We start from the raw sequence: 21,505 nt of genomic DNA on the forward strand, positions 1-21,505 counted from the left end.
GCCTTTGAGATATATTAAGTCCTTTAGGATCGAGGCGTTGATACAATATAATAATATAATAACTGGAAACAAATCACGCACGGATATCTGGCCCCAATTTAGGATTCCCTGTGCTATGGGTATCAGCCTGACATATACACTTATCTACGTTTAAATATATACAAATATAGATAATATACACCCAGATAAAGAGCAAACAAATCTGTTCATGACACAATGTTTGACCGATGCGGGAATCGAAGATACGACCTCCGGCGCAACAGTCAGAGGCGCTAACCACTGCATCACCGAGTCAGTTAAAATTTAACTTTTGTCTATACTAATATTATAAAGAGGAAAGATTTGTTTGTTTGTTTGTATTGAATAGGCTCCGAAACTACTGAAGCTATTTGAAAAATTATTTCACTGTTTGGAAGCTACACTATTCCCGAGTGACATAGGCAATAATCTTTTTTGAAAAAAATTAGGGATCATTACTAAAACTCCAATAATGTAACCCAAGGTGTAAAAAAATACCTAAAATATTCTTTACATCGCGTGCCCTACGAAAACTATTGATGATAGAATAAAATAATGTACTAAGACTTTGTAGAACACATTATTATTTACAAAAAGTGTCGCAACATCATAATTATGTCTAACTATTATAGTTATGCCGCAATAAGTGTTATTTTATTAAAAAAAAATAAAACAACGTCAAATATCGTTGTAGTTTTTGTTAAAGACCCGAGCGGAGCCGGAGCGGGCCGCTTGTATTGTAGAAACTGAAAATCACATTTTATTTTACATTAAGTCAGACAGCGGATCCGATATGAAATCGTAAACTATTGTTATACCAGAAATATCATACACGAAATGTTCACTCCAAAATCGCATGTTACAGTTTGGGTAATTAATTGGATTTCGGAGCATTTCTCTACGAATTATTAACTTTAGTCGCTGCGTATTAAGTTTCAAGTTTGCTTGGGGTTTTCTCGTGTGTATCCTGAATTTCGTCTCAATGCCACTTGCATCCGGCCGTTTTTGACGTTAAAATTTCAATTTATTCGCAAGTCCATGTGCAGGTTTCTTACTACGAGTGTACATTCACATCTTGTTTTAGTTGTGTTTACGCATTGAATGTGTTAGGTACTACAATAGACAAAAAAAACTTACAAACACTACCTACGTTCGGAATATATACATATATTGTTTTGAATTTATTCTAATAGAAAATGCATTAGGCAAACCAAAAACTCAAAGTGTACAATAAGCGTTTAATTGATATTACTAAACATTAAAAGCCAATCGGCGGCCGTCATTATTTTTTGGATTGTGCAGCTGACGGCCCACCTGTTGATAGGTTTACCCAGCACGACGTAAATAATTGATCTGAAGACACATAATGGTAGTCCGCATATTTTTATTTAACGAATGCCCTACACTTTAAACCAGAAAATCCGTTAATTAATTAGGCTATAAAGGCAGAGTTGTGATATTGGCCAGCGTGAAGAAAGTATTATGTTTTTTTTGCCTACCTATTTGTCAATAGCCTCCAGGGACTATTTTGGTTTCACCGTGACAGGTGAGGGAGCTCTCGGGGCTAAGCCTGAAAGAGTTAGTTAGTATCTGCCCTTTTTTTAACGCTGGAGAATCTGTTTACGGATATCCGGTCAAGGGAGGGTAAAAGACCGAGTTATGTCGAGCTCCGGTGCCTCCAGTGAAAAAGAGGGAGAAACGGAAGACAGAGGCCCTCCTCTTCTTCCAATTTCTCCTAAGAGACTACGCCTTAAGCCGTGTGGCGTGAGCCACGAAATACCTGCCCCGGCAAACCTAATACCGACTAAGCTCCATCGAGCTCCACTACTCTGACTCGACAAAATCTATGTTACCGCATAGTGCGCGCCGAAAAACTGCCTTTGCCGATATCCTTCTTGATCATAGAACGGGATTTCATCCCCGGAAAGACACAGTGGGCGGCGCACAGGAGTTACCTTGTCCCGACTCACTACCGGACCGACAGCCGAGCACCGCATGCCCCCGCCCCCGATATCCTACGCGAGCTGAACGGGGTCTTCGCGGCTGAGCTGCCCAGCCCGCTTTCTTTGCTGAGGAGCCGAAGAAGGCCCACTTCCTTTTACGCTCCTCAGTCTCAAGGAGTCTCTCGCGAAGGCCTCCCACGAAATCTGGTCCTGTACAATGTGGAGGACGACAGCCCACCAGGAGAGGTCCCGCCCCAGCACCGCGATAACGTCTCGCCGCGGGTGCTACCAACGCGGGCACGCTTCCAGCGCGAGCTGAGCGTCATCGTCCGGGTACCCGCCCTGGTGGCAACCCGGATGTGGCTCTCTCCCCCAGACCTTCCACAGGTACCTCCCGATGCGCCCATGCCCAAGAGGATCTGCGTGAGGCGGAAGGAGAACATGCTGTGTTGCCGATTTGACCATGCCCCAGCATGGGCACCAGGACTTCGAGGTTGCGTCGGTGGGTAGGGGATGTTCGGCCAAGCTCCTCTAATCTGCACAAGCAAGATCAGTGTTTCGCTGACTCTACCACCGGATTGGAATCGCGAAATCTAGTGGATTGTATCTATGAGTACAAAATAGAAAAAAACGCAAGTCACCAATGAAACAAAAAAAAAGTTCAAATTGCCTTCAGAATCACAATTTTGTTTATTAGATAGTCCCTTTAAATTCTTATTACTTCTCCGTAGATATAATATGTAGTTTTACTACCAATAATAATAGGAAATAAATTCAGGGTTTTTATATCGTAACTCGCTTCGTAAGCTTACTAAATTTAACTATTACTAAGGCTTACTGGTGAAGCATAAAACATAATCGGTAAATAACACAATTGATTCAAATTCATTCAAAAGAAGTGTAACCAATCCAGTAAGCCTGTCTATGCATAATATTCTGACGCACCATATTTTTAGCGACAATACAACAAAAATATCAAAAAGGAAATTAATGCATTTTGAAGGTATGAGTTTTAAAATATTAATTTAATAAAAATTACTTCGAGTATATAACATGTACATACATTAGTAATTTTGTCCCGTGGTGAAGTGGTACTTGTGACGAAACTAAGAAATCGATAATGCAGAGATTGAGCCTGTAGATAGCCTACATAACGAAGGAGTCAGGGACCATCTTCTGTTATGTGGCTACAAACTTTAGTTGTAAGGTTGATGTGACAATCATACGAAAGTAACTTATCGACCGTCGCCGGACGGACCTACGAGAATGACATAGAGAATGCTTCGTCAAGCGCATTACTGTTTGTAAGCAAATTATCCGGATCTGAATGCAAATTACATCATACGGATAAGCATAGAATCTGCACGTTCGAATCAATGCTAATACATTTGTTTCGGTATTCAGATCTATACCACACATCTTGAATTCAGATTATTGTACATTCACATTCTGGATATCTGAAGAGTCCCTCCTATTAACCGCATTGATTTAAAATAAAATAAAAGTATGCTTTATAGCCGTGAGTGGTTACTATTCCTTATGAACATGAGCGATCCCAGGGCCAGTACTGTCTTCAAGCCTCGTTTGGAGAAAGACATGTTATAGCGTCCAGGACACAGTAGAGTGCAGTTCATTCAAAAGCTTTCTAATTCAATGTCTTCAACATCAGCCTATGATTTTGTCATTACGCTGTTGCCTTGCACTAATAACCACCTTGAGCGCTTTGCCTGTCTATCCAAAGACATTTAAAATCCATGAGAATAGAAAAATTCCAATACACACAGAACTAGTTTAAGTCGCTTAATAAAGTTGCATTTTAAAATTGTATACTGAAATAGCTTTGGATTTAAGTGACAATGTTTCCGCATATCTAATATTGCCTCAGTTAAGACGCTTTAAAAGCTAACAGAATAAAAAGGCACTCTTTTGAAAATTTAAAATCGGTTTCAATACCACTGGGCGCTAAACAAAGAGAAATACACAGCTAAAGTATTGTAGTGAATCAAAGGATTCTGAATTTCCAATAAAAACGCATCCATATTTTGGGACACTATAAACAAAACAGTTTTGAATGCTGTGACAGTATCATATTGTATATAGTGATAACCGATCTGAATCAATCGTTCAGAAGATTAATTTAAAACTATATTTCTTCGTTATTTTAAATCGATTTCCATCAATACGAACTCAATCTAGATCGTATTTCGTCAGATTGGATGAAAATGATTTTAATAGTTATTTCGTGGTTAGCGAAGCTTATAGGTATCACGGCGTGTATGCTGTCTGTCTGTACGAAGCATGAGCTCCAGGGTGGCTGGCATTACACAATGCAATGTTCTATCCCTCGATCCGAAATACATGACAGATCCGCAGTAGAAACAGGCAAGATGTCGTTAATTATCTGCGCGGTATTATAACGCAAGATGTCGTTAATGTTAAATTATCTGCGCGTGATTATAACGCAAGATGTCGTTAATATTAAATTATCTGCGCGGGATTATAATACGTCCTACCACCACTATATGCTGGTTGGTGATCGTAGTATACTACTACAGTATCTATATAATTAATACGTGAAGCAAAAACTTTGTATCCCTTTTTACGAAAATTGCGCGGACGGAGGAGTATGAAATTTTCCACACTTATAGAGAATATAGAGAAGAAGTGCACAATGCTAATATTTTTTTTAAATAATGCATAAAAGATACATTAAATCAATAAAGAAAACATTACACACACTACATACTATGTATTTGACGCACACACGCATGCATACTATTAATTGTCAAACTTTTGTTCTTGACGTCTGTGGTCCAATTGAGAATACTTCAATATTGTTTGTTTTATTAATATTTTTTATAGAGTAGCCTTGACGAAATTTGTGATTATAGAAGTATAAAATACAATCATAATAGATTATAGAAGTATAAAATACAAACTTACAATTGCAATTATAGTCGAATTTCGACTACTGCGGGACCTCTAGTCCAAGGAAAGGTGCTGCCCATTTTCCGATTAATCTCTTAATTGTCTTGTACAGTAATCGAAAGAGAAAAGTTAGTGGTATTTTACTAACCTCACAGCCTATAATGCAGAAGCAATCAAAACAGTACGACTAATTTTAGAACTTGCCTTCTAACAAAACTATTTCTGTTATATATTTGGCGAAACTAAAATACATTTTGTTAGTTAAAACAAAGTATAAAACATTAAGATAACTTAATCATTCATAGTTCAGACGTAGGCCAATTTAGGTATAGTTGAATTTCACGAATTTCACAGAATCAACAGTTTTCTTTACAACTACAACAACTACAAACGAAACAGATCCCAGAAAGAAAAATATGATTATTGATACATAAAGATCAATAAAAAAAAAACAGAAATACATTTTATTTTTTATCAAGAACTATCCAATTACGTTATCACTAAATGACCGTTGTGGTTTCTTAGAAATAAAATTATTGTTTTATACACACGTAAACAAGTGTATTATGTTTCAATACGTATTTTACCACGATCAATTATCTAATTTCACTTTATCTTATATTTTTGCTAGAATGACGGAAAGGCAGGGTTCACGCGGATTTTTTAATGTTGCAACGCTTTTTTTCTTATACGTATTTTTTTCACTTTAAAGCATATAACGAAAGGAAAATGTTTAATATCTTCGAGAAACCATTTCTTTCTTAATAATAGTAATTTTGAATTAACCAATTGACGGAGAAACCATTTTGTGACGTCACATTTAATTAAGCACACTACTACTATTTAGTCGGTATTAAAAAGTGTATACACCAGAACGTGGCATTATATAAATGAATAAATTGTATTATTTAGTGAAACGCACATTGTAACTTGAAATTAATAATCTGAAAAGATTTCAGAGAGCAGCTGGCTATGACTATTGTAATAAGCACAGCTCACTGAGTTTCTCGTCGGATCTTCTCAGTGGGTTCCGATTCTGATCCAGTGGTAAAGTCAACGAAGCACTGCGCTTGCTAGAGCTAGTGCTTGCAAGTTCGACAAAGTGAGCCTTGTGAGCTCTCGCTTACACGTTACATTACCATCGAGGTTACTATAATAGGTAAAAAAAACGTGTGGCACTCTGGAACCGCCGCGGTAAAGCGGCATAGCATTTTTTATCAACTTATGCAATTATAATTAGACAATGATAATTTAATATTAAAACAATAATAAAACAAGACCATGCTATATTAAACATTAATAAAAGCAAAACCATAACTGTCCCCTTCTCACACATAAGCTAGACCGCGCGAGAGAGAGATGGGCAGACTTTTCTTGATGCGCATGCAGTGTGACGTCACGTCACGCGCTTATTCACAAACACTACACAAGCGCAACGTGTAAATGTGTTGAACGCGAGCTACATGGTAGGCGGAGTGTGGGGTGTAAGGTTTTTTTCGTTACGGAATTTCATGTTTCGGTCGCCGCGCTCAAGGCCCGCGATAAAAGCTATGCAATAGCTTAAAAATATATTGCAATCAATCAAAATCATCGGTTACCGAGTGCCCACTCGAGACGAGAAGTCGATTGCGAAATCAGCAAGCTACTTTGCATATCACAATAATGATAACGATCCGATACTAACTGAGGCTCATATACAACATAGCGTGATCTTCTCTTGACATGACGTCATCATCTCAGTTGTATTAAAACCAACGGTAATCATAACTGTGCATTATTACTCCGTGGTAGAAATAGACCGTTCAGGCGGCTTTATAATACTTTTACTATCTCATGAACTAGTAGCAAATGATGCTTATTTCTGAAGTAAGGACTTAAGTAAAAATTGTATTAGTGGTAACTCGTCGAAAGTCAAATTACTTGACGTAGTCAACGTGAGCGCCGCTTATTTGCAGATCGTCACATTTTATTATCGGAAGTCGGTAAATAGTTCCAAGTAATCATATTTTACTATAAGCGTGTCTCGAGTTACCGATGCTTTCCCATAGATGCGCTTTTGTTGCAGATTTTATAAAAACATGTTTTTTGTATCGTGGAATATTATTACGCTACTTTGTGATAAGCAAAACGTGTGAATTGTGGTTGTTGCTACGTTAAGATCTATTAACGATGTACTGAGATTAAACACTACACGAGGGTACTTATTTTAAATAATTAAATTCGAATAATGCAGTTAAAGCTATTTTAATATTTCGATTTACGAATTTCGGTTTTAAATTTAAAAGAGATACATGTATATAATTTGAAATGATCACCGTCATTCATAATGAAATGTTACACGCTTATTTGTATTCAAAGGATTGATAAATATTAATCACATGTTACTGATTGCAGAGCGTATTTTGAGCCGTCGAGGCTATACATAATGTCCTCCCTATTGCTGCAGTTTTGCATTCTGGTTACAAAATCTTAGGGTTTTTGGCGCAATTTTAATTTTATTGTGTTTATAACCTCCGGCTTGGTAACAAGCCTTAGGTGGTCCTAAGAGACCTGGATGCTTGTCTATTTGTCGAGGATGTTAATAATTAGAACACGTCATTTCAGATACTCCCGATCCACTAATGGTGCTTTTAGGTACCACAAGCACCGGTCATCGTTCCCGTCGCTCGGCGAGTAAATTAACCCACAGATACAGCCCACTGAGTTCCTCGCCGGATCTTCTCAGTGGGTCGCGTTTCCGATCCGGTGGTAGATTATGCGAAGCACCGCTCTCGCTAGGGTTCGTGTTAGCAACATTGTCAGGTTTGAGCCCCGTGGGCTCATCTATTAGTTAAGGTTACGCTGATATGGTCTCTCTAGACAATCAGATAAGGTAGGAAAAATATAAAAATATGCAGCATAAGATGATGTGATCCTTCGAATACTTATTTGCACCCCTGTTTGTTCACTTCTTCGTATACCATATGTATAAGCGTTATTTGTGAGATCGAGTTGAAAGTTCGGTATTATTGTCACTACAGTGAAGGCTTTTGGTATTTTATGATCTATATGATACATTATACAGCAGTTGATCCTTTCATTTAATATATGTACTGTAAAATATTAAATGTAAAATGTAATTGACTGTATGTTTTAACAGTAGGCAGCAGCTTGGCTCTGCCTCTGAAGCCATTGCTGAAATCCATGGGCGACGGTAACCACTCTCGATCAGGTAGGCCGTATGCTCGTTCGTCTGCCTACAAGGGCAATAAATAAATAAAAATGTATGTTTTTGGCGGAAAATAGTATGAAGATCAGTGCTCAGATCAGTGGCTTGGAACTAAATTATGAATGCTATTGGAATAGACTTATTTATTCGAACAAAAACGAAACTATAAGCGTTTGAAAATTTCTATTAGAAAACACTGCTTCAAAGTATCCTGCATTGTCGCCTAACAAAATTATGAAATTATTTCGAAACTTCCACAGGCTTTTCGTGAAACAGGTAGCTAAAATTCATTATATGTTTTTATGAATAAATGAAATTTAAATGTATACTACACACAAAATTGAGAACACGGAATTATAGTGACTAGTTAATAATCGCGACAACGAATTCCATTTAATTTTTAAATATAATATTAATGCTTATTAATACGCTTTTATTAGCTTCAGACGTATGTATGTTTGTAACGGAATCTTTGAACATGATTTTGATCCCTTTCAAAACGTCGGGTTAACTCGAAATTTGTAAGACTTATTAAGGACCGATGACATAAGTAAATAAAAATAAATAAAAAATAAAACATGAATTTTTTTTAATTCAACTAAAAAATCCTAATTAATAGTTTAAAAAAACTATCAAAATACGCTTTTATAGAAAATCCAACAAAAAAATAGAAAATGAATTTTAATATATTTGAATTAAAAATAGTGTAAGAAAAAATGATTTTATTGAAAAAAAAGAGTGTGGTGTTTTTCAGGATATTATGAAAATAACCACTTCGGGCCACATGTGGGTATTTATCTGTGCGGGCTTATAATACGCCCTACGAACTAAAAAATACTGCTATAGTATATATAGAACGCTGCAGTTCACTTTTCAAAGAACTCATAAGTCGCCCAAAAGCAGCCAAAGGACCACTATAGGCCATATAGCTACAATTTCTTATGAGCGCCAAATAAAAATAAATAATAGTTTAAAAAAACTAACAAAAGACGCTTTTATAGAAAATCCAACAAAAAAATAGAAAATGAATTTTAATATATTTGAATTAAAAATAGCGTAAGAAAAAATGATTTTATTGAAAAAAAAGAGTGGGGTGTTTTTCAGGATATTATGAAAATAACCCTTCTACTCATATCTGTTCATAAAATATTTATCACTACTGATACCATGCACCCCACGCTTTACAATAAAATATTTTTTTCTTACATTATTTTTAAATCAAATTTATTAAAATTTATTTTCTATTTTAGTTGGATTTTCTATAAAAGCGTCTTTTGTTAGTTTTTTTAAACTATTATTTATTTTTATTTGGCGCTCATAAGAAATTGTAGCTATATGGCCTATAGTGGTCCTTTGGCTGCTTTTGGGCGACTTATGAGTTCTTTGAAAAGTGAACTGCAGCGTTCTATATACCAGTATTTTCTAGTTCGTAGGACGTATTATAAGCCCGCACAGATAAATACCCACATGTGGCCCGAAGTGGTCATGCTAACTGGTTTTAAGGGTGAGACGGTCCTTAGTGAATATATTTGAGACTTTAATCTTATGTTACAGCTTCTCGATGGATATAGACTTCGGAAGTCATTTAAAATCAGGAATACTAGGGACTCGTTCACTCGACTCTAAGATTTTTTTAGTACAGTATAAGCTCCTTATTTGCTCTTCCATAACCCGCGCTTTCACTATTTGCGGCCTAAAAAAATACGCCCTAATTCTTGTATTCGCGACTAAAGATTTCTTTATTCGCGGATCTAATCGGTAAATCGGTATACATACGTGAGTATTCAACCGAATATTCTTTGTAAGCGCGCTTTTTCATATTTACCGTTTCTATATTCGCGGCATATTCACGGAACGTATACCCCGCGAATAAGGAGCTTTTATTGTATACAAATAAATATTATTGCTTCATTCATTCATCATCATCGTTCATCCTCAATTTTTTAACACTTTCTTATTTACTAGCGGCCCACTCAGGCTCCGCTCGGGTCTTTAACAAAAATTTCAACAATATTTCACGTGGTTTTATTTTTTAAAATAAAAGAACACTTATTATGGCATAACTATAATAGTCAGATATATGTTGTCGCGACATTTGTTGTAAATAATAATGTATTCTATAAAGTCGTAGTACATTATTTTATTCTATCATCGATAGTTTTCGCAGCGCACGCGCTGTAAACAATATTTTAGGTAATTTTTTTACGCCCTGGGTTACATTATTGGAGTTTTAGTAACGATCCCTAATCTTTTTCAAAAAATATTTTTAGCCTATGTCACTCGGGAATAGTGTAGCTTCCCAACAGTGAAAGAATTTTTCAAATCGGTTCAGTAGTTTCAGAGCCTATTCAAACAGACAAACAAATCTTTCCTCTTTATAATATTAGTATAGATTGCTTAGATAGGTGGACGGACAGATCACGATCCAACATCAAACTCATAAATATTAACAACATTAATATCGCCACTAACCTTGAGACATGATTTTTAAGTTTCCGTTTTACAGTACAACAGTTGGCCCACCCTTCAAACCGAAACGCATTATTGCTTCACTTGCACATAGGTAGGGTCGTGGTACCAGCCCGTGCGGGCTCACTTACCACGGCTTCTTAATGAAGTATTTCCGTAAAATAGTCATCATCATCATCATCATCATCATCTCAGCCTGTCCACTGTTCAGTGCAGAACATAGGCTTCTCCATGTGATCTCCAGTAAAATAGTAAAACTATAAATAAATAAAAGATCTCGATAAGAGTTCCTTGAGAAATCAAACTGAAATCTCAAATGAGTTAAAAAAATACTTTTAATATAATATGGAACCGGGCGTCTCTAATTTATTCGAAATTTTCAAGCAAACTACTAGGTACCCTGAACAAAAAAACTGTTATTTGTTTCGGACTTAATATGATATTTTAGACTATAGAAACGTACACTCAGTTACCAATTAAATTAGAATCTACGAAATGGAAGTTTATTATGTCGATATTTGTTGAGCTTAGTAAAAAACATTTCATCATTGCCAGACGAATTCATCAACAATTGAAATCATGCCCATTCTGATTTTACTATTTACTAGATGATGATTTTTTTTTTTTGATAACGCCATCTTTTCGTGTCTTTAAAGCGGTTAGTTGTCCTCAATTAAGAAAAATAGTATTATTATTCGCCAATAGATGTCAGGAAGAGTTGATTATTGAAAACACGAATAAAACAACATTTTCTGAAAATAAATCGTAGCTAGATCGATTTATCGCCCCCGAAATCCTCTGTATACAAAATTTTATGAAAATCGTTGGAGCCGTTTCCGAGATTCAGATTATATACATATATATATTAATATACAAGAATTGCTCGTTTAAAGGTATAAGATATGTCATTTTACACATTACATGTTTAGTACACATAAAACTTTGTCCGCCGCAAATTTTCACCGTAACTGCAAACTTGTTGGCTGCAGTCGAATTAAAAATACAATACATAATATACATATACAATAATATAAGAGCTTTCATGCAACCAGCCAAAGTTAGTACAATGCTTGGCGGCACAAGTACTCTTAGAAATGCAGCCAGTTGTCGATTTCCATTTGAGCTTATTTGTAGGAATTTCCATTAGATTCTGCGGTGTTGTACCGGAAACTGCCGACTGCCTGAAGAAACATCGTCATCTTCTGTGAAAATTTCTGAACCAGAATGTTTCATGAATTGTTATTCAAATTTAGTTTTTAGATTTCATTAGGATTCGTTGGAATTTAAAAAAAAAAAACAAAATTAAAATTCTTGAGGTGTTACTTTAGTATTAAGTATCATCAAAATCATCATAACATTCCGTGTTGTTCAATTTTATTTTGTGATTTGTTGTGACCACGTAGTGATTTGATTATTTTAAAGTATTCGTATGAGATGAATTCAAATCGCGACTGATTTAAACAAACAAAAAAAATGTAAGTAAAGTTTATATGATAATGAGCACGTTCAGTTTTTCCTGTACTATTTGCGCCAGCCCCATCTATTCTTGACTGCGTGGATGGCATTGAAAAGAGGCTCCAGGGAGTTCGATTTCATGAACAACTATACTGTAACTGTAACTATACTGAGACCTTAGAACTTATATCTCAAGGTGGGTGGCGCATTTACGTTATAGATGTCTATGGGCTCCAGTAACCACTTAACATCAGGTGGCAAGCAATCAAATATATAATAAAATAAAAACATCGTAGTTTCGATTCGATTTATTTAAAAATATTTTCTTGTTTTTTTTTTATTGCTTAGATGTGTGGACGAGCTCACAGCCCACCTGGTGTTAAGTGGTTACTGGAGCCCATAGACATCTACAACGTAAATGCACCACATACCTTGAGATATAAGTTCTAAGGTCTCAGTATAGTCACAGCGGCTGCCCCACCCTTCAAACCGAAACGCATTACTGCTTCACGGCAGAAATAGGCGGGGCGGTGGTACCTACCCGTGCGGACTCACAAGAGGTCCTACCACCAGTAAGAAGAAGAAGAAGTTCTTACAGTACAACGGCTACCCCACCCTTCAAGCCGAAACGCATTACGGCTTAACGGCAGAAAATGGCAGGGCGGAGGTACCTACCCGTGCGGTCTTACAACATGCTTATCCTTATCCACGACAACTTCAATGTAGATGTAGACTAAAGCCGTTAAATTTCGTCAAACATATAATATTTGAAATAGCTTCATGTTTTATACATGACTGGCCAATTTTTAAATCAAACAAATCATCTGTGTGACAAATGATGTGAAAATTTAAATCCGATAATAGTAAATAAATTACGTGAATGAAGACGATACATTAAGTTAAGGTAATTATGAAGCGAACCATTTCTTAATCAACTAGTAGGTAAAAGTGTTAATTTTCCTAACAGTGCAGGCAGCATTACTGAGTTCTTTGGAGGCGCTCGGGTAGCTGTTAGCAAATCCCACCCCTCCTGGCTGAGCCTTTGCTCGCCCACCTATCCTGGTGAAACTGGAAAGGCCTCCGGGCCACCAGTAATACTTCAATCATAAAAAAAAAAAAACTGAGTTCTTATAAACTAACTTATAAATATGCGAACTTACGTTCCACACATCTTAATTTCTCTAATTAAATTTAATTTGAATAAAACTTTCGGTGCGACGTTCTCAAAAATTGATATTTGTATGTTATTAACAAGAACTATCTGAGGAAGTCAACGGAAGAAAATACATTACATTACAAACAGTAAGAAGACTCAACGACACGTAAAATAAGGTAAGTATGAGATTTCTTTCTATTAATAATGCTCGGTACAAATAAAAAAAAATAGACTCATCGATGACAGAATGCATTTAATTTCCAGTATCTTGTTATTTTTCAAATAAATAATAGTGTTAATTGAGAAAAAACTAATAAAAAAAAAACAAAAAAAAACCTAAATGTCTAAATAAGTAACCAAATTTTTCCACTGCGAGGTGTGTAATCTTAATACTAGTAAAACTATATGACATTCGAAATTAATTAAATTATCATTAAAAAAATTTGTCGGGTAAAAGTACCAGGAATCATTTAAATTCTTGATTCTATATTTTTACATTAACGACATGCGGTAACTAATCCAGAATTATTTTATTAGTATTTGCAACTGATACGAGTTAGTTGTTCTCTTGCCCTCAAAGAAATATCGTACGGTAAAAAAGTTTTAACATTATTAAATTAAATCTATATATTAATACGTGAAGCAAAAACTTTGTACCCCTTTTTACGAAAATTACGCGGACGGACGAGTATGAAATTTCCCACACTTATAGAGAATATAGAGAAGGAGTGCACAATGCAATTTTTTTTTTAATAATGCCTAAAAATACATTAAATCAATAAAGAAAACATTACTCACACTGCCATGAATTTGACACACACACACACACATATGTACTCTTTGTTTATTGTCAAACTTTAGTTAATGCTTAAAGTCTGTGGTCAAATTGAAAATAGGTTAATATTGTTTATCTTTAATATTATTTGTCTATAATGTAGTCTTGGCGAAATCTGTTTTTGTTAATATACCCATAATTATATTCAAACTTATAATTTCAATTCATTACAGTCGAATTTCGACTACTACGGGACCACTACTTAAATTAAATATTTAGATAATTGATTAATTTATCGTAGCTTGGACTTCAGTTGAAAATACTGAATCTCGATGCATCGCTAAGTTGAAGGGAGAGAGAGCGACATTTTCATCGAAGCACAATACAGTACATTTGCTATTGGAACCCCGCCCGTCCCCCTCTAGTGCTTTAGGAAGCAGTGATGCCCAGCACAGTGAGTCTGATAGTTACCTGAAAACATTCGTTCCCACACCGTCAGATAGGTCGGACGTTCCGTACTAGTGAAGAAAAGTTAAATTATAATGTATTCTCAAAGCACAAAAGTTCCATTATGGTACTTACTAATTTCATTAACAAAATGATACGCTTCACTTTTGAAATACATTTAATGATTAATTTTGCACATCCATTTAAATTAGTTACCGATTTTTTATTAGCTTCTGATAAATTTCGTTTTAATGTAAATTTAAACTCATATCAATTAAATTATTTTCATACTTGGTATAAATTTTAAATGGTCTAAGAAAATAGTAGAGATCAAATGCATTCTAACTTGATTTAAAAGTATTTTTGGCTAATATTAATTATCAAATTTGATTAAATTGTATAACTAATGTATGTGGTGTTTTATAGGCCAACATGGGATATGGATGGTCCTGCGCTCTTTCACTCTTATCCCTCAGAGCGGCCCACTGACTTGAACCTTTATAGTATTCGCGAAAATCCGGAAGAGGAGGAGGCCGCTATGCGAGAATATGACAATATAAGTGGTAAGTTTGATTTTGATTATTTTTCGTTTTAAAGAATTCTGTTTTTATTCATTACTTTCTATCTTGAATTTAATAATTTTATGATTTATTGTTAGTTGTCGTTCCAAGAATAATTCACCTAATTATGATTATTTTATCTGTTGCTAGTTTTAAATTTTGCGTGATGAATTTATTTGTTAATAGTTTATTGTTTAAGGAGTTTTTTACTTAACTCATTTTATTTCAACTTGTTCTTCGGTAACCACTTAACACCCGTCGGTTCGTGATATGAAATCTAATAATTATAATGTTACCGGAATCCGTAGATTCTACAACGTCAATACCGATAATCACAGTGTGACACGAGATCCAAGTCTCGATTATATTCCGGTTATCCCACCGTTCTAACAGGAAAGTCGGAGCGGGCTTACCATCAGTAATCCGCCCTATCAGTACTTTGCAACATTTGTCCCTCTCATCAATTCAAAGCGCATAAATCTGTCGACCTCTATGTGAATGTTATCGAATTATTACGATAAATAATAGAAACATGCAATTAATTCGTCGGCGCCAGAATTTTGATCGCGTAGTAACCGTATAGCCGAACAGACAACTTTCATTTAAGTTTTCCGTGAATTTCATTGTTTTTTTTTGACGAAATGCAATTATTTTAAACGGGTGAAAAGTAAAAATCGCGTACACATATTTCATTATTTTAATTGGATAGCTTTGGAAAGCTTTTGTTGTGCTGTCGCCACGGACTAATTTTAGTAACGGGTAGAAGCATTCGTGCAATATGGTAGGAAAGGACAACCGTTTTTTTTTTAAATAAAATTTAGACGACACCTCAGGATAGGACGCCATTCGTGAGTCCCGGTAATCACTTAACAACAGGCGGGCCGTGAGTTTATTCGTCAATATTAAATAATAATAAAAATTCGAGTAGTTGTAGACTCCGCGCTCCAAGACGCCCGCGATAATGCAACTAAAATATCGAACAGCGTAATTTCAAAATAGAAAATCATTTAGTAATTACGATTCAAAGTGAAATGAAAAACAAGACTAAATACTAAACTAAATTTCGATCTCATGAAATATCATTAAACAATTCGCGCATACCGCTTTAGTTTTTTTGCGTGTGTTCAAAATGCGGACTCGAACAAAAGGTAATTCTGCTTTTCAAACTGAAACGCATCAAGTAAAACACGACAAAGGACACCCACTCGTGTCGGCTTAACTTCAAACGCATTTAGATATAACATTTTTCAGTTCAGTTCTGAAATAAAACATACAATTTTTAATATAAAATTTCATACTAAGATCAACTCATAACAAGGTCAACCGATTTAAATGTTTACTAAATTTATAAGTTTTGTTATTTACGCTATTTAGTTATGTTATTTTGTTATTCAGTTAAATGACCGATTGAGAAGAAGTTTTTTTTTTTTTTTTTTCGGGCCGGTTCCGAACCTCCTGCTAGGTCCCCGCGCCTAGGGGGCGCGCGGGGTATGTGAGACTCAACGACCTGCAGGTGTTGAGAACAGATCGCGGGCCCAAGGATTTTAGGGCCCACCCACTAAACGACTCCCCTGCACTCTTACACCCGACGTCCGATCTCCGTCCGGGGTCAGAACCCGATCAGAGTAGGGGGGTTCCCGCGGTCAACACTACAACCAGACACGCGGCGCCACCCCGAGGACGCCCGACCGACGGGTCGTCGAGGCGATAGTCGACAACCAACGACGACCGATTGAATTGAAGTTATGTTAACTGTTAAGGCGTTTGACATCATTTAAGTAAAAAAAAAGCATTATGAAAAGCATGATGTGCATATTTTTAGGCTTCCGTGCGTTTTGGCTCTAACTACGATTTCATTTCGGATTTTCTTGTTCGGCAAGGGTAAATATTCTTCATAATCTCAATTTCTAAAAGAAGAAAAGAGAATAAAGAAAGAAAAGAAAAGAAAGAAGTCTTGGTGCTCAATCAATGAATTTTTGTATTTAAAATTGTCGTTTTTGGAAGTCATATAATATTTAATGCTAGGAAATTAGGAATAGGATAGGAAAATATATCCAGAAATCCCCTTAGAAAGGATAAAAGGATAAAATAGGGCATCTTGTGAGACCGTTACAATTTGTGATCAAGTTTTTCAATGTTCCAGTAATATTTTCTTTTGGATGTCTTGTATCATAATTTTTCGTATCGTAATTTTTGAGAGTTCCATTTTTTAAATTTTTTTTTATTGCTTAGATGGGTAGACGAGCTCACAGCCCACCTGGTGTTAAGTGGTCACTGGAGCCCATAGACATCTACAACGTAAATGCGCCACCCACCTTGAGATATAAGTTCTAAAATCTCAGTATAGTTACAACGGCTGCCCCACCCTTCAAACCGAAACGCATTACTGCTTCACGGCAGAAATAGGCAGGGTGGTGGTACCTACCCGCGCGGACTTACAAAAGGTCCTGCCACCATTTTTACGCGAATCGGCATTTGAAGTTTGTAATTGATTTATTAATTCGAAATGTCGAAACGTCAGTTAAGGAATTTGCATGCGAGCTGTAACACATCAGAATTTAAATCAATATTCTGTCCGTGCTGCAGTTGAAATTTTAAACAATCAAATAAGTTCAACTTAAATATTAAATTTTAAAAACTATAAAATAATATAATTTTAACGCTTTGAGAAGCTGAATATAATGTCTTATTGTTAATGAATGTTTTTAACATGTTTGTTAACGTCATTAGAAAAGAATTTAATGATTTTATTTATGAGTTAATGTTAATAAATAAGAATAACTCGTAAGTATTTGTTTTAATTTTTTTTATAGCAATCTTAAAAGTCTAGTTCTTGTAAAAGCTATTTAATACAATTTCGTATGGTTTTTTTTTTTTAAATACGTGGAAGATCCCCGTTGAAATTATATTTAGGACAGTTTTTAAGCTGAAATGCATCCAATAATCGAATTTCAATCATAACCACCTTAAGTTAAGTTTTATTTTATGTTTTGTATTATATTATCTGTTTTAATATTATGAAGAAAAAACACAAAGGTTTAATCAATAGTTGCTTAACGAAAAAAAAATTAAAATAAGACAATATGGTACTTAAATAGAAGAATATGGTGCTGTTGAGTTTATCAATTTATAGATTAGCTAAAAGAGCTGATATATGGTACCATGCGGTTTTATCCATTTTGGTTCAATTCCGATATAGTATTTGTTATACCGGATATACTCGGCATTTCCCAGGTTCTTTGATTTGGTGTAATAAAATAATCTAGACTAATATAATATAGAGTACTATATATTACCACTGGTGGTAGGACCTCTTGTGAGTCCGCGCGGGTAGGTACCACCACCCCGCCTATTTCTGCCGTGAAGCAGTAATGCGTTTCGGTTTGAAGCGTGGGGCAGCCGTTGTAACTACATTTGAGACCTTAGAACTTATCTCAAGGTGGGTGGCGCATTTACATCGTAGATGTCTATGGGCTCCAGTAACCACTTAACACCAGGTGGGCTGTGAGCTCGTCCACCCATATAAGCAATAAAAAAAAAAAAAAAATATTAATCTAGGTCTTAAACTGATCTTTGTTCAAAATTCCATACAGATCCATTCAACCATTTTTGCGTGATTGAGTGAGTAACAAACAAACAAGTTTTCACATTTATAATTTTAGTATATATTAATCTTATTCTAATAATTAATTATCGAATGGATGTACAGGGATGAGATAAATCAAAACAATTCCAATTTTAAATAATCAAATTGAAATAATTAACTCGGCCGGACAATTGATATCCGACAGTATAGTTAAAGGTGCATATTACAGTATACCTAGTCAGGTCATAAATTCTGTCACATGTTTAATGTAAAATAATTGAAACATGTTTACTCATTATGTAACCATTCATATACCAAAATGAACTTAACAAAAGATAGATTCTTATGACACTAAAGTTTATTCAAAATGACCTCCCTGATTTTGAATACAGGCCTTCAATCTGCGCGGCCAGTCGTCTATCGCAGCACGAACGAGGTCCATGTCAATATCGGCGGCTGCCTTAATCAAGGATGTCTTGAGTGACTCCAAATTGGGATGAGGCTTTGAGCACGCCTTTTCCTCCAAGTGTTGCCATATCTTGTAATCTAACGGATTCAAATCTGGACTGGAGGAGGGCCAGTCTTCGTGCCGGGTGAAGTTGATTTCACGCACCGCCAGCCAGTCTTGTGTGCTTTTCGCTCTATGAGCTGGCGCTGAATCTTGTTGGAATACCCAGTGCCTGTTATTGAACATGGTATGAGAAACAGGTTCCACGAGGTTCGTCAGGACTGTATTTTGATACACAACTGCATTCGTTTTTACACCTTTCTCACAAAAATGTACCTCTGTTAAGCCCCGATAAGAAACTCCCAACCATACCATGAGCGAGGATGGAAAATGACTTCGTTGGACACGCGGAATACGGTGGCTCGCTTCTTCACTACTGTGTAGGTACACCTTATCATTTTGTTTGTTGTAGCCCTCTTCTACGGTAAAAATTTTTTCATCCGAAAAAAGAATTTCCCGATATTTTTTGCCCGCGTACCGCTTCAATAAAGCGCGGCATCTCTTCAGTCTCAGGTCCATTAGACGAGCATTCAAACGATGTCCTGTTTTTCTTCAATATGCCCGAAGCCCTAAGTCTTCATTTAACAGCCTTTTCACCGTGGTTCTGCTTAACCCCATCTGAAGGGACAACAGTTTCTGCTTACGTTTGGGATTTCTTTGAATTCGCGCCTTCACAGCTTTTATCACTGCTGGAGTCCTAACAGACCGAGGGCGACCACTTCTTGACCTGTCATCTACACTAGAGTCTTCATTGTATCGTTTGATGGTACGATAAACGAATCTTTTGGTTATATTCAAATTTTTCAGTATGTTAAAAATTTTAATTGGCGCGTAACCGCAACGATGCAACGCAATAACTGCAACACGGTCTTCTTTAAGCGTCCACTCCATATTTAAAAATGAGTAAAATTCTAAAAGTATACATTTTTATTTTTATGAACAATTCGAAATTCAAATTCAATAAACTTTTTTGTGGCCAGCATTCTAAAAGAAAAGTTTTTACTGTGTGACAATACTTATGACCTGACTAGTTATATATAAATTTATTTTAGTTTTGTTGAAAGGGTTTTGATTGAGCACATTTTCCAGAACAATTGTAAGAACCTTTTGTCTCTAAATGACGAATCAAAGACGAACATAAAATTGTAGACATCATAAAAATACTCTTTCGGTGTGTGTATTTAAAAATAGTTATTTAAAACTGATATAAGATCCACCAAATTAATTTACAGCTTAGTGGATTTTTCTTCGACTTTTGCATAGCAATGACAAGGCGCTTTTGTGCGTGAAGTATTCCTGAACACTCTAGGACTAACTAGGATAACAATAAAAGTAAATCTATATTATAGAACTTATATTCAAATTTAGCACTCATTTTCATTTGCTTTACGAATAGTATTTGAAGTATTATAATAATTTTGTTGCTACATGACCTAGTATTAACAATCGCTATTAAGATTAATAGCGATTGTTGATACTAGTACTACTACTACTCTTACTACTACTACTATTACTACTACTACCATTACTACTAATACCATTACTACAAATATACATATATAGTTATTGGTCTAACACAAGTACATAAAACAAACGCTCAATGCTTTCGTAATCGCAAACCACAAATTGGCTTTTTTCAATTTACAAGTTTTATTTATTATGCAGTGTGTTTCAATTCTCACGTACGTTCGTAGCATTGATATGATTTAGGAGGCTTTATATCCCGTGTTGCAGATAGGGACCGGAGTAATGAGCGCAAGACCAGCTGCTGTCTACCTAATTTGGTAACTCGCGTCTTTAGATGCGGTAAGTATATCGTTGTGCAACTTCCTTGTGTATTTCTGCCTTAAAATTTGGTTCTTTTTTACTATCATGCTTGTACATCGATATCGTGTTGCTGGACCTCTGTTGCGACTATCAAAGTAGTACACACACTGCGCTGGTAACTTCGTTTTTTCGTCATATAGTGGTTTCGCAGCTGACTCCTCTCACTAGCAAACAAATATGAACAGATTGATGTCATGAAATTATCAACCACAAATATTATGAAATTTCCGAAATACATTTTCCGTCTATTACAGGCTGTCCACGTGGGCACTATTTAATACTGTTGTTTTTTCGTAAGGTACGAGTGAATCGCCAAATGAAAATCGCGATTTCTGTGATGGAAGGAATTTACCACAGACTGTTCAAGAGCAGCAGCCTCGTCGAAGCGACAGACTGCAGATTAATTTCAAGAAGAACGCCAAGAAGCCAGACACGGTCGTAGAAGAAAAAGTCTATGTCAAGGTCGGCGAAGCATCTAGTAAACAAGACACTGCGGCTGCCAAAGAGACAGGTTACAAGGAAACGAGTAACGAACAACGTATGTTTAAATATTCATGTTAAAATATGACCTTTCTAAAAGTCTTTTATATGACAGGCGATAAAGTAAGCTCGGTGCCTGGTTACA

At 35.7% G+C, this 21,505-nt stretch overlaps 2 protein-coding genes across 6 annotated transcripts in view; one reads left to right on the forward strand and one right to left on the reverse strand.

Annotated features, from left to right (window-relative positions):
- The window catches only part of LOC114252835 (succinate dehydrogenase [ubiquinone] flavoprotein subunit, mitochondrial), a 174,973-nt gene that overhangs the window by 128,584 nt on the left and 24,884 nt on the right, over positions 1-21,505 (reverse strand). The window lies entirely within an intron of this gene.
- Positions 1-21,505, forward strand: part of LOC114252777 (protein SCAI) — a 125,956-nt gene that overhangs the window by 85,181 nt on the left and 19,270 nt on the right. For 2 of the 5 annotated variants that reach the window (XM_089731665.1, XM_089731639.1), the window contains exons 1-3: positions 14,791-14,962; positions 20,788-20,859; positions 21,179-21,418. The exons of 1 other annotated variant lie outside the window; for it this stretch is intronic. In XM_089731665.1, coding sequence (XP_089587791.1) covers positions 14,806-14,962; positions 20,788-20,859; positions 21,179-21,418 — 469 coding nt within the window. In that variant the 5' untranslated portion in view covers positions 14,791-14,805. Of the gene's footprint in view, positions 1-14,790; positions 14,963-20,787; positions 20,860-21,178; positions 21,419-21,505 lie in introns of those variants that run through there. 2 more of the 5 variants (XM_089731648.1, XM_089731654.1) reach the window with 2 other exon arrangements.

The sequence above is a fragment of the Bombyx mandarina genome, chromosome 01, assembly GCF_030267445.1.
Source record: "Bombyx mandarina strain Sakado chromosome 01, ASM3026744v2".
Lineage (NCBI taxonomy): Eukaryota > Metazoa > Arthropoda > Insecta > Lepidoptera > Bombycidae > Bombyx > Bombyx mandarina.